The 12,689-nt window shown below is 40.6% G+C and overlaps 1 protein-coding gene across 1 annotated transcript in view; it reads left to right on the top strand.

The window, feature by feature from the left end:
- The window catches only part of LOC136877538 (uncharacterized), a 60,995-nt gene that overhangs the window by 18,622 nt on the left and 29,684 nt on the right, over positions 1–12,689 (top strand). The window contains exon 2 of the mRNA XM_067151661.2: positions 2,000–2,051. Coding sequence (XP_067007762.2) covers positions 2,000–2,051 — 52 coding nt within the window. The remainder of the gene's footprint in view (positions 1–1,999; positions 2,052–12,689) is intronic.

Genomic DNA, 12,689 nt, shown 5'->3' with positions numbered 1-12,689 from the left:
TTGAGAAGTGGTGATAGGGCTGAGTCCTCACATAACCGAGCTCAATAGCTGCAGTCGCTTATGTGCAGCCAGTATCCAGTATTCGGGAGATAGTAGGTTCGAACCCCACTGTCAGCAACCCTGAAAATGGTTTTCCGTGGTTTCCCATTTTGACACCAGGCAAATGCTGGGGCTGTACCTTAATTAAGGCCATGGCCGCTTCCTTCCCACTCCTAGCCCTTCCTTGTCCCATCGTCGTCATAAGACCTATCTGTGTCAGTGCGACCTAAAGCAGCTAGCAAAAAAAAAAGTCCTCACATACGCAAATCCAAAATATGTATATATACATATATATTTTAAATTTTGTGTGGCTATTACTAGCTTGGTGCAGTCATTGTAAGGCAGACCCTCTGACGAGCGTGGGTTGGTCCCATCTGTTGTGTATGGGAAACGACGCGATATTGTGGTGGAGGATACTGTTGTGTGTGGTGTGTGAGTTGTATGAATGATGGGGACGGTACTAACACCCAGTCCCTGAGCAAAGGAATTTAACCATTTAAGGTTAAAATCTCTGACTCAATCGGGAATCGAATCCTTGGCCCTCTGAACCGAAGAGCACTATGCTCGTCATTTAGCCAAGGAGCTGGACATAATAAAATTAATGTAAAACATGAAGCTTATTGGTTCTGTTGTTTTAACTTCTGCAGTTGCGTTCATTTATGAGTGCAAAGATAACATTTTTATCTTTCTTCATTAAAATACACTATGTGATCAAAATTATCCGGACACCTGGCTGAACATGACGTACAAGTTCGTGGCGCCCTCCATCGGTAATGCTGGAATTCAATATGGTGTTGGCCATCCTTAGCCTTGATGACAGCTTCCACTCTCGCAGGCATTCGTTCAATCAGGTGCTTGGGGAATGGCAGCCCATTCTTCATGGAGCGCTGCACTGAGGAAAGGTAGCGATGTCGGTCGGTGAGGCCGGGCACGAAGTCGACGTTCCAAAACATCCCAAAGGTGTTCCATAGGATTCAGGTCGGGACTCTGTGCAGGCCAGTCCATTACAGGGATGTTATTGTCGTGTAACCACTCCGCCACAGGCCGTGCATTATGAACAGTTGCTCGATCGTTTTGAAAGATGCAATCACCATCCCCGAAGTGTTCTTCAACTTTTTCAAGCAAGAAGGTGCTTACAACATCAATGTAGGCCTGTGCTGTGATAGTGCCACGCAAAACAGTAAGGTGTGCAAGCCCCCTCCATGAAAAGCAGGACCACACCATAACAATACCGCCTCCGAATTTTACTCTTGGCACTACACACCCAGGCAGATGACGTTCACCGGGCATTCGCCATACCCACACCCCGCCATCGGAACACCACATTGTGTAGCATGATTCGTCATTCCACACAACGTTTTTCCACTGTTCAATCGTCCAATGTTTACGCTACTTACACCAAGCGAGGCATCATTTAGCATTAACCTGCGCAATGTGTGGCTTATGGGCAGCTGCTCGACAATGAAATCTGAGTTTTCTCACCTCCTGTCAAACTTTCATAGCACTTGGAGTGGATACTGATGCAGTTTGGATTTCCTGTGTGATTATCTGGATAGATGCCTGCGTATTACACTTGACGACCCCCCTCAACTGTCGGCGGTCTCTGTCAGTCAACAGATGAGGTCAGCCTGTACACTTTCATGCTGTACATGTCCCTTCACGTTTCTACTTCACTATCACATCAGAAACAGTGGACCCAGGGATGTTTAGGAGTGTGGAAATCTCGCGTACAGGCTTCTGACACAAGTGACACTCAATCACCTGACCATGTTAGAAGTCCGTGAGTTCCGCGGAGCACCCCATTCTGCTCTCTCACGATGTCAGATGACTACTGAGGTCCCTGCTATGGAGTACCTGGCAGTAGGTGGCAGCACAATGCACTTAAGATGAAAAATGTGTGTTTTTGTGGGTGTCCGGATATTGGGTTACAATTGCCCCAAAAATTTTATTTTCATTCCAGGCATTTGCTGTGACTGTGTGTGCTTATGCACAGGACTGGTACCATAACATGGGTAAGTTCTTCCTTCTTCCCCTTCTCATAACACTCTGTCGAAATTGATTCCTTGTTGTTTAGTACACTCTTTCACATTGTCTTTCCATATAGTTCTAGCTCTTTCTCTGCCCTTCTTTTCTTTTATTGTTTCCATAAATGCTTTGTTTTTCCCTTTCTTCTAGCCTTCTTGTTCTGTGAATAAACCATAACAGCTTTGTTAAATTCATCCTGTCCTGTCTGTTACTAACTCTTGCTCGTTTATCTCTTTTGTTCAAATTATGTCTGACTTGTTCCTAAACCTAATTTTATTTCTCATTATATTCTTGTACTAGCTGATGTACACGTGCTTCGCTACGGAATTTTAAATTTTATACAGAATTCTAGGTTAGGTAGTGTAAACGTTGTGAGCAAGATTGTATTAAGTTGCATACCTCTTAAAGTTGCCCTAGAAGCACGACGGGCAAGTCACCATCTTTTCTCATATGAAGACTGGGTTAGGGAATTTTCATTGTAATGGTAGGCCAGCTTGCCTACCGTCAGTCACAATCAGGTTGGGGAGTTTTCATTATAATGGCAGACACTCACTCTCCGCCTGCCTTTATAGACTCTCAGAAAGACTCTCTTAGTGGATTTCCCAACTGAAATGAACATGGATCATTACAATGACGTCAGTAGGAATGACGCGATTAAAAGCAATGCCTTCATATGAAATAATTGATCAAATTAAAAACCACACATTTTCTCACTTTTAACAAACAGTACTATGTTGCCGAACTAACAGTCCAAAGCTACAGAGCTGGAATGACCAAGACGCAGACATCCGTGATCCGTGAACAATCTTCGTCATTTTTTTGGCGGGGGGGGGGGGCTTCAAATAGTGGATAGTCCCAGGGCAAAAACTTATCTGTTTCCTGGGAGTACCCGATGAGTCGGAATATCTCAATTCACTACACTGGCGGGGGAAAGAACTATCTGACGTGGAGGCAATTTTTCCTCCAAGCCAGAGAAGAAACCACATCTTCACTGCTAATTCAAAACAGCGCGTCAGAGTAGGTATCGAATAGCTGGCATACTATGATGAACCAGTGTGTTAAGTACGTACCAGCAGTATCAGAAACTGTATGAACCAGAGAAATGGTATGCTAAAGAGGAAAGTTATCTAACTCCTCAGCTGTTTCCGCCAATATTCAGTTAGGCTGTTATACTCGGTGCACAGCAGTAATCCCATCTATCGGAGTTGAATGTCAGCATAAGAGACAAAGAACATTACAACAAACAACGGTCAGTGTAATGTTATTGTTGATCTATGTTACGCGCTTTCGATATTGTAGGCCTTCACATTATTAATTGTCTTCCGGTTCTGAAATATCACTCTTATCATAGTCGTTACGGTAAAACTGAATAAAACATAAATGATCGGAAATTATATTCTCTATAACGTTTGTTATGTAGTACTTTTCCATAGGACCAAGAACATAGGTATTTAAAAATTAAATTTTAGGTGCCTTCCCCTAAACTACCATTTTACCCAGGGTGAATAACATTGTTTATAGCTTAAACTGTAGTTTCTTATTCCCCGACCCTATATACCGATTTTCATTAAATTCCATTTACCCATTTTGTCGGGGCTCGGCGTTGATGTGGACTTAGCAACAAAAATCCAAATTCATGAATATCTGTGTTATCATAGCCGGTACGGTAAAAATGCATAAGACGTAAATGATCAGAAATTTAATTCTATATAACTTTAGTTATGTAGTATTTATCGATATGACCACTAATAATAAAAATATTTGAGAATTGAATTTTAGGCCTTCCCCTAAACTACCATTTCACTCAGTGTGAATAAAATAATTTATAGCCTAGATTGTAGCGGCTCAACCCCCGACTCTACGTACCGATTTTTATTAAGTTCTCTTCAACCGTTTTCTCGTGATGCGTGTACATACAGACAGACAGAAATTACAGAAAAGAAAAAACTGCATTTCCTTGTTCCTGTGGACATGATCGATACAGAAATACAATTATTTTCAAATTCTGAGCAATATACAGAAAGCTCTTATTTTATATATATAGATTTGTCTTTGTTTAATCTCCCTTCCTCCGACACTATTTTTAGGTACAACTACCTCTTTTAATTTTAAGTTTTAGGTTATTTGTTTTGCATTAAACTTTGTCTGTGAAGCAGCCTATATTGTCTGGGAAATTCAAGTGGTAACTGTATGCATTTATGTGTTGCACACTAGATATTTATGATGTACACTATTCCAACTGTCACTGGGACTCTCAACAATCAGTCTAGCAACCCCAAAAACTGTGGATCAAAGTTCAGCCTCTCTCAGCATGGGGTTGAGAATGGGGGGAAAAGAAAATGTTTAAATTGACCGAGATCAGTGTTGAACTACCCCCTTTTTTTTCTTTCCAATTTTGCTTTGTATCATCAACTTGTGTTACGTTTATCTAGACTAATCTTCATCCAAAAATTCTCACCCTAGGGGTGAGAGTGGGGAGGGAGTGACATGTAAATATACTAAATATTGTCAATTGCTTAGTTTTCAGGGTCACTGAAATGAATAGGGACACTCCGGATGTTATTTAAGCCCAAAAATGGGATGAGAAAGAAAATGTCCAAAATGACCAAGATAATGGATGTATTGTGTGTATGTTCCAATCAATCAATCAATACTGATCTGCATTTAGGGCAGTCGCCCAGGTGGCAGATTCCCTATTTGTTGTTTTCCTAGCCTTTTCCTAAATGATTTCAAAGAAATTGGAAATTTATTGAACATCTCTCTTGGTAAGTTATTCCAATCCCTAACTCCCCTTCCTATAAATGAATATTTGCCCCAGTGTGTCCTCTTGAATTCCAACTTTATCTTCATATTGTGATCTTTCCTACTTTTATAAACGCCATTCAAACTTATTCGTCTACTAATGTCATTCCACGCCATCTCTCCGCTGACAGCCCGGAACATACCACTTAGTCGAGCAATTCTTCTTCTTTCTCTCAATTCTTCCCAACCCAAACACTGCAACATTTTTGTAACGTTACTCTTTTGTCGGAAATCGCCCAGAACAAATCGAGCTGCTTTTCTTTGGATTTTTTCCAGTTCTTGAATCCGGTAATCCTGGTGAGGGTCCCATACACTGGAACCATACTCTAGTTGGGGTCTTACCAGAGACTTATATGCCCTCTCGTTTACATCCTTACTACAACCCCTAAACACCCTCATAACCATGTGCAGAGATCTGTACCCTTTATTTACAATCCCATTTATGTGATTACCCCAATGAAGATCTTTCCTTATATTAACACCTAGATACTTACAATGATCCCCAAAAGGAACTTTCACCCCATCAACGCAGTAATTAAAACTGAGAGGACTTTTCCTACTTGTAAAACTCACAACCTGACTTTTAACCCCGTTTATCAACATACCATTGCCTGCTGTCCATCTCACAACATTTTCAAGGTCACATTGCAGTTGCTCACAATCTTGTAACTTATTTATCACTTTATAGAGAATAACATCATCCGCAAAAAGCCTTACCTCCGATTCCACTCCTTTACTCATATCATTTATATATATATAAGAAAACATAAAGGTCCGATAATACTGCCTTGAGGAATTCCCCTCTTAATTATTACAGGGTCAGATAAAGCTTCACCTACTCTAATTCTCTGAGATCTATTTTCTAGAAATATAGCAACCCATTCAGTCACACTTTTGTCTAGTCCAATTGCATTCATTTTTGCCAGTAGTCTCCCATGATCCATCCTATCAAATGCTTTAGACAGGTCAATCGCGATACAGTCCATTTGACCTCCAGAATCCAAGATATCTGCTATATCTTGCTGGAATCCTACAAGTTGAGCTTCAGTGGAATAGCCTTTCCTAAAACCGAATTGCCTTCTATCGAACCAGTTATTAATTTCACAAACATGTCTAATATAATCAGAAAGAATGCCTTCCCAAAGCTTACATACAATGAATGTCAAACTTACTGACCTGTAATTTTCAGCTTTATGTCTATCACCCTTTCCTTTATACACAGGGGCAACTATAGCAACTCTCCATTCATCTGGTATAGCTCCTCCGACCAAACAATAATCAAATAAGTACTTCAGATATGGTACTATATCCCAACCCATTGTCTTTAGTATATCCCCAGAAATCTGATCAGTTGCAGCATACCTTTCAACCAAACTTGGTACACACATGTCTTATTATCTGGCAAAATTACCATGGGAGAAAGACACCCCTAGAGGTGGGGATGGATATGGGGTGACATGCAAAAATAATAAAAAACGACCAATATTAAGGTTGAATCCATAGTTTTTGCACTGCTCGGATGAGTAGTGATATTCCAGATAGCATTCAAGTCCAAGTTCAGCCCCCATTGGCATTGGGGGGCGGGGGCAAGAATAGGGGAAAATGAAAACGTCCACATTGATAGAGATTATGGATGTAGAGGGTGAGAGATGGTCCAGCACAGCTCTCAATAAGACTTGGTGTATAAATACAAGACCTGACGCAAGTGTGATAAACGGATATAACTTGAAAACTATATTCATCACCCATGGGTAAATAATGCAAGAATGAGCTTGAATTATTATTATTATTATTATTATTATTATACGATCGCGTTCTTTGTGAGGTTGTCATGAAACGTGCTGTAGGCTACATAAATATTCATATGTGTTCAGTTAATGTAAATACCTGTAAATTAATGTTATATAATTTATTCTTACCTGTATATATAATTTGTAATCCATAATTGTGACACACACTGTAACTTCCAGAATAGTATAGGTAGACAAGAACGATGGACAATATTCTGTACATTATATTCTATGTATTAGGCACTCGCGAATTTTTGAGAAGATTTTTTTTTTTTTTTGTAACGTATCTTTCTGGAAGCCTGGCCAGGACATGTATAAGGAGACGGTCTTGATGGTGACAGAAGAGTCAGACTTACTATCTGGAAAAAAATAATGTGGTGGGGTAAGACCCCTTAGGTTTGGGGATAATTGAAAACGACCAATATTAATGTCAAATCCATAGTTTTCTGGATCACTGAGATGAATAGGTATTATCTGGTATTATCAGATTTTCTTCTTTCAAACATGTTACCTTACATCCAGTGAAGACAATCTCAGGAGCCAAAATGACAGACATAATCTAGGAAGTTGTGCAACTTTTAGAGGACTGTAATCAGCCAACTGTAAACTACTATAAAGATAAATATCACTTAGACAATATCTCCGTCCATGGACTCATGATCGGAGCTTGAGGCACGATCCCTAAATTTATTGTACAGCTATGGGATTCTCTCGGTCTCAGCCGGACACGACTTCACGACATCCGCAATACAAGGTTCAGTGACCATACTCCGTAATCATCTATATAACATCTGAAGAACCGTATTGCAAATTTATTCCTGAGCCTTGTGGTGATTTTTCTACCTGGCCTACTAGCAAAGTCAACAGTAACTTAGAAGACAAAATACTGTTTAGTAGACATACTTTGTCCTTGTGGCAGCCTCCACATGGGAGAAGTTGTAATAATAAAATACAAAGTTCTGTGCATTATTTTTGATGATAAGGTCAATCAGAAATTCTTCTTTGTTGAAGCCTGATGTTGAATGTGCAGTTTCTATGGCCAAAATAGACTATCCAGTATACTATATATATGTCGCTGTTCATCTTCTGGAGAATATTGGAAACAGTTCGATAAACCAAAAGGATCCATTGAGAACTTGTATGTTTCTTGCCTTTGAATCTGAAACAGGAGACAACAATGAAGATACATTTAAACGAGCCAAATTCAGTAGCCTGAGAAACATGTGTAAGATTGAAACAATATTTTTTAAAGGATACAGATTGAGCTTCAAAATTGTGTATCCTAGCAATCTAGAGAGTCAACAAGTGTCACCTGAAATGTTTTCAATGTGAGCACCAGTGCCTCTTTGATTGGCAGTAATGGCGATTGTTGTTTTAAGAGGAAGTACAACTAGGCGGCCATCCTCTATTTATTAACACTAATCATAGGGGAAAGCATAGAAGGGGTCCGACACTTCGAAAAATGAAGGTATCTGCCAGAGAAAGGAAAGGGCCGTGAAGGGCGTGAAAATGTAGACTCCCTAGGCCTTGAATACTCTAATACAATATCAGTTGGAAAAGAACAAGAGTTGGCCAAGTGAGGTCGGATAGGATAGACAGAAGTGAGTAGCCTGGCACAAGTAAATGGAAGCAATGCCAGGACTCAACTAAGGACCCCATGGTCGCCAACCCACACTACTAAATCAAGAGCCCCTGGAGCCCCTTTTAGTCACCTCTTACGGCAGGCTGCGGTTACCTTGAGTGTTATTCTACTGCTCCCACCCACAGGGGGAGCCTCTTTGATTGTACATAGCTATGAAGACACTGCAGAATTCATTGCTGTAATGGAAATGATGGTCCGTTGTAAATACAAAAGGTGGTGAAAATGGTGTTTGTAGAATGCATAACTTTGATGAAACCATTTTCTGCTATTTCATATTTTTAGGTTTCAGTTCATTGAAAAGTATATTTGGGTTCAGAATTTGTGAAGATAGGGATGCCACGAACATACTACACGAGCGTAGCAGGAGGAGAGGTGATACTCCCAGGTGGCGGATAGGGGGGTTCTAACCGGCTTGCCGGCGGACTTAAGGGAAATAAAATACCTCTCACAGACCGAACACACAACCCCCTGTGGGTGGGGAACGCTGGCGAAGAATTCACCCACGGTATCCCCTGCCAATCGTAAGAGGCCAGTAGAAGAGGCGACCAAGGGATGATCAAATTAGAACCATGAAACTACTTGTGATTAGTAGCACCACGCGGGGAACACCATGGGTTGCTTTTACTTGTGCGTAGTACCACTATGTTCGGTACCAAATAGGGTTGGGATTAGTAGCAACCGAGAGCGCGACGGCTTTTACAGTACTTGTGATTAGTAGCACTCTATGAGCGACACCATGGTTCTGGCTTGCCTATGATTAGTACCAACTATATGAGGAACACCACGGTATAGTAAGAGTCCCTGTGGTTAGTACACTTATGTGACGAACACCATAGGTTTGCGTTGCCTGTAAATGGTGCTGCAATGTGCGAAACACCGAAGGTCTGTAATACATGTGCGAATTTCATTACGTGTGAGTAGTACCATGTGTGGAATACTGCGAGTCTACGCTACTCTTGATTAGTACCGCAACATGACAAATACCATGGTTCTACTTTTCTAGCGATAAGTACCATTGTGAGGGGCCACTGACTTGGATTTTAGACCCCTTCCGACTACAAGTATCATCGATTCAGTATTGTGCTATAGAAGCAATCCCTTGGTCAGTAATACTATTGCTCTACACCAGCTTCTGTGCATGTGAGGCACTGTGAGTCGCTTCCACTGATCGTTTTAAATTCATATCCATTCATTCTTCGACCTCACGTTTTGAAATGTGATCAGTGGATGTTTTTTGGTCTTTTAATTTACCATTTCATTTCGTACCATTAGGGGCCCCTTTAAACAGCCAGCAGCAGCATCATCATCATCATCAAGATAGGGATGAGTTTGAAAGGCGAGTCTTTAACATTACATGGGTGAAGACCCACGTACGGGTTACCTGCCATTATACTCGCTTGCAAAAATTGATATACATACTTTGAAATGTGACTAGTCCTCGGGGTTCAAGTAGTTACACGAATGATCAGCAGATGGTATAAACTGTTCTTCCAAGCATTTTAAGCAGGATGTAAGGCGTTGCAACTTTGTTAGAGTTGTTTGTTTGTAAGTAATCAGCTGAGCTCACTGACTAACGACCCGAGAATATTGTGGATAATTCTTTTTCTGTCTTAAAGAAAAGGAAATACTAAGTATGAGACATAGGCAATAGTGAATGACTGTGGTGATAAAGTCTCAGAATTGTCACTTAGATATAATGAAGACAAAGATTTCTTCTGGCAGCAGTTGTGGAAGTGAGAGCGGCACAAATGACCATACAGACGATAGTGCTCGTGCACCTTGCTCTGCCTGGATAGGTATGAATAATTTTTAGTCTGGCCTATCATATAAGATTCCAATATTTGGTATATTTGGTAAGGACTTTCGTATTACTTTCTAATCTTGATCGAGTTACTGTTCCTGTAGAATATGTTTATCTATTCTTTTACGATGAGATTTTTGACATAATTGTTCCGGGGTTTTTGTGGATCGCAGAGGTGAAAGAAGGGGCTGGGATGAATGGGTCTAAGTACAGTGTCAAGAAGTGAATTTAAAACGTAAACTGAAGGTTATATATATTTTTGGAAAAACACAAACTTAACAAATTTTCAGGTACAAAATAGAAAAATCCAAGATTTCAGAACTTTAACACTCTTGGGCTCCAAGCCCCTAGTTTTACAATTTTTGAGCTCCCAGCTGAAGTTTACAACCGAGCACAAATTTACTCAAGGGCAGAAATCCCTCAATACATGGAACACTTGCTCCCAACTTACAATATCAAGCCTCTCAGAGGCGCTTTTACAACACTTGAAAGGAGCTAACGTGCTCTTAGTTTTCCAAGCCTATTCAAGGCAATATCAGAAAATTACAAACACTCGCCATCAAGGCACAAAATTTGAAACAGGGGTATCTAGTACCCAACCTTTTGGGCCTTTGCGGAAAAGAACGGGTTAAGAAAATGGCCCGAAACACAAATTGAATGGAGGCGTGTACTTGCACTCCTAGATATGAATTCTTAAAACCTAAGGGGCCCTTGGCCGATGATACAGGGGCTATTCCCAAACTATGGAGGTGACTCGTATAAGAATAAATTAAGACATTACGGAAAGGAAGAAAGCCAGTTACAAAACATAGTCACCTCAAACCAATATGAAGGGGAGCTCGAGAGGGTACATCACTCTATCCCCGATTTACAGTAAAGATTTTATGAAGTTTTTACATTAGCCGGCAGAAAGGTACATTTTTAGGAAAACTAGGTTACATAGTTAATGATTCAGATCTTTCCCTCAGGTTAAACTGCGGAGTTAGCAAGAAATAAAGATGTTATGTGGCCATTATCTTGTCGGTGTACTGCTGCCTGATGAAAGAGGCGCCGCCCGCCTCCTGCTTTGACACACACACTAGGTCAGATGACAATCAATTGGCCAAGGGACGTGAAAATCTGCAGTTTATAAACCCTTGGGGAAGGTTCGAGACCATTCCAGATAAAACTAGCCACACCATCTCACGTTTATTGGGCACTTTCAAAGTTACACTCAATATCGAAGAATAAGAAGAAGAAGACGACGGGGATTGGTAGAAAATTAGTTACGAAAATTTGGGATTGGCTAGATTCAAAACTGGTGGAAAGAAAAGATAAATATTGCCAACCCAGAAATAAATGAACATCAATCAGTAAAATAAACTTATGAATACAAAACTTCTTTAAATCAAAAGTTCTTTCACTTCACACCAGCGTGCATTATCATAGTTTTTAGTAGTGACATCTAGGAGAGAATGTCCAAACTTCTTGATGAATGGAAAACAATACAAGTAGAAATTCACACAGTTCAGGAAACTTAACAATAACAAACTTATATCAGATTGTAGTAGTGACATCTTCAGGGTAAAGTTCTAACTTGTATTATTGGTTTCACATTTGATAGATAGAGGGGTTCTTTTAGGCGCTCATGTTGAACGCACGGTGTAGCGGTGTACCTCCTGGTACAATAATTACTAACAAAACAGGGGCTGCCTGGCCGAGGCGGTAAAGGCATACTCGGATTGCCCGGAAGGACGTGGCTTTGAATCCCCGTCGGGAAGTCTTAAAACTTAAGAAACGAGATTTCCACTTCCAGAGGTGCATATGGCCGTGAGGTTCACTCAGCCTACACCAAAATTGAGTACCAGGTTTATTGCTGAGGGCAAAGGAGGCCGGGCGTAGAGCTAACTACTCTACCCCATCATGTGCCGCGGTTAACAATGGTGGAAGCCTTTACCTTCCACTCCTCCAAGGGCCTTCATAGCCTGTACGGGGGTGACTTTGTCTTTCTAACAAAAACCGAATTCAGGAAAACACAAGATCATCTTTTTTATTCTTCTTATTATTATTATTGTTGTTGTTCCGGGGATAACGTGGTGGACAGAGTTAAAAGAAGGTGTGGGCCTGAATGGGTGGATATACGAAAGTCAAATTTTACATGAGCACTACTGCTCCTCTCAACCAACAGTCAAGGAGACGGATCTCCCAATTTATACATTAGTGGGAAGAGCGTCTTTGCTCTACAAATTTACACTTTAGGAGACTATTCTCTAAAATGATCACGTTCCAGGTCTATCAAAGGCACAACCTACATTTAACAAAAACAAACAATAGACGCTGTGTTATATGCTCAACAGTCTGATTTACCTTAAAAGGAAAAGAATAAAATTGTAACGGGGATAACAAGTACGCATTCTACGTGGCCTTTAGTAAAAAAAAAATTAAAGTTACTGGCCAAAAATTGAAATGTTAGGAGGCGAACACTTGCACTCCTTGCAATTCACATGAAAATTCTTAAAACCGTATGTGGGCTTATGGCCCGACATTACAGAGGCTAAGCCTATACTACGGAGGTGACTAGATGGAGAGAAAGTTTACAAAATTAAGAGAG

The sequence above is a fragment of the Anabrus simplex genome, chromosome 7 (assembly GCF_040414725.1).
Source record: "Anabrus simplex isolate iqAnaSimp1 chromosome 7, ASM4041472v1, whole genome shotgun sequence".
Classification (NCBI taxonomy): domain Eukaryota; kingdom Metazoa; phylum Arthropoda; class Insecta; order Orthoptera; family Tettigoniidae; genus Anabrus; species Anabrus simplex.
This window is presented reverse-complemented; position numbering and strand designations above follow the sequence as displayed.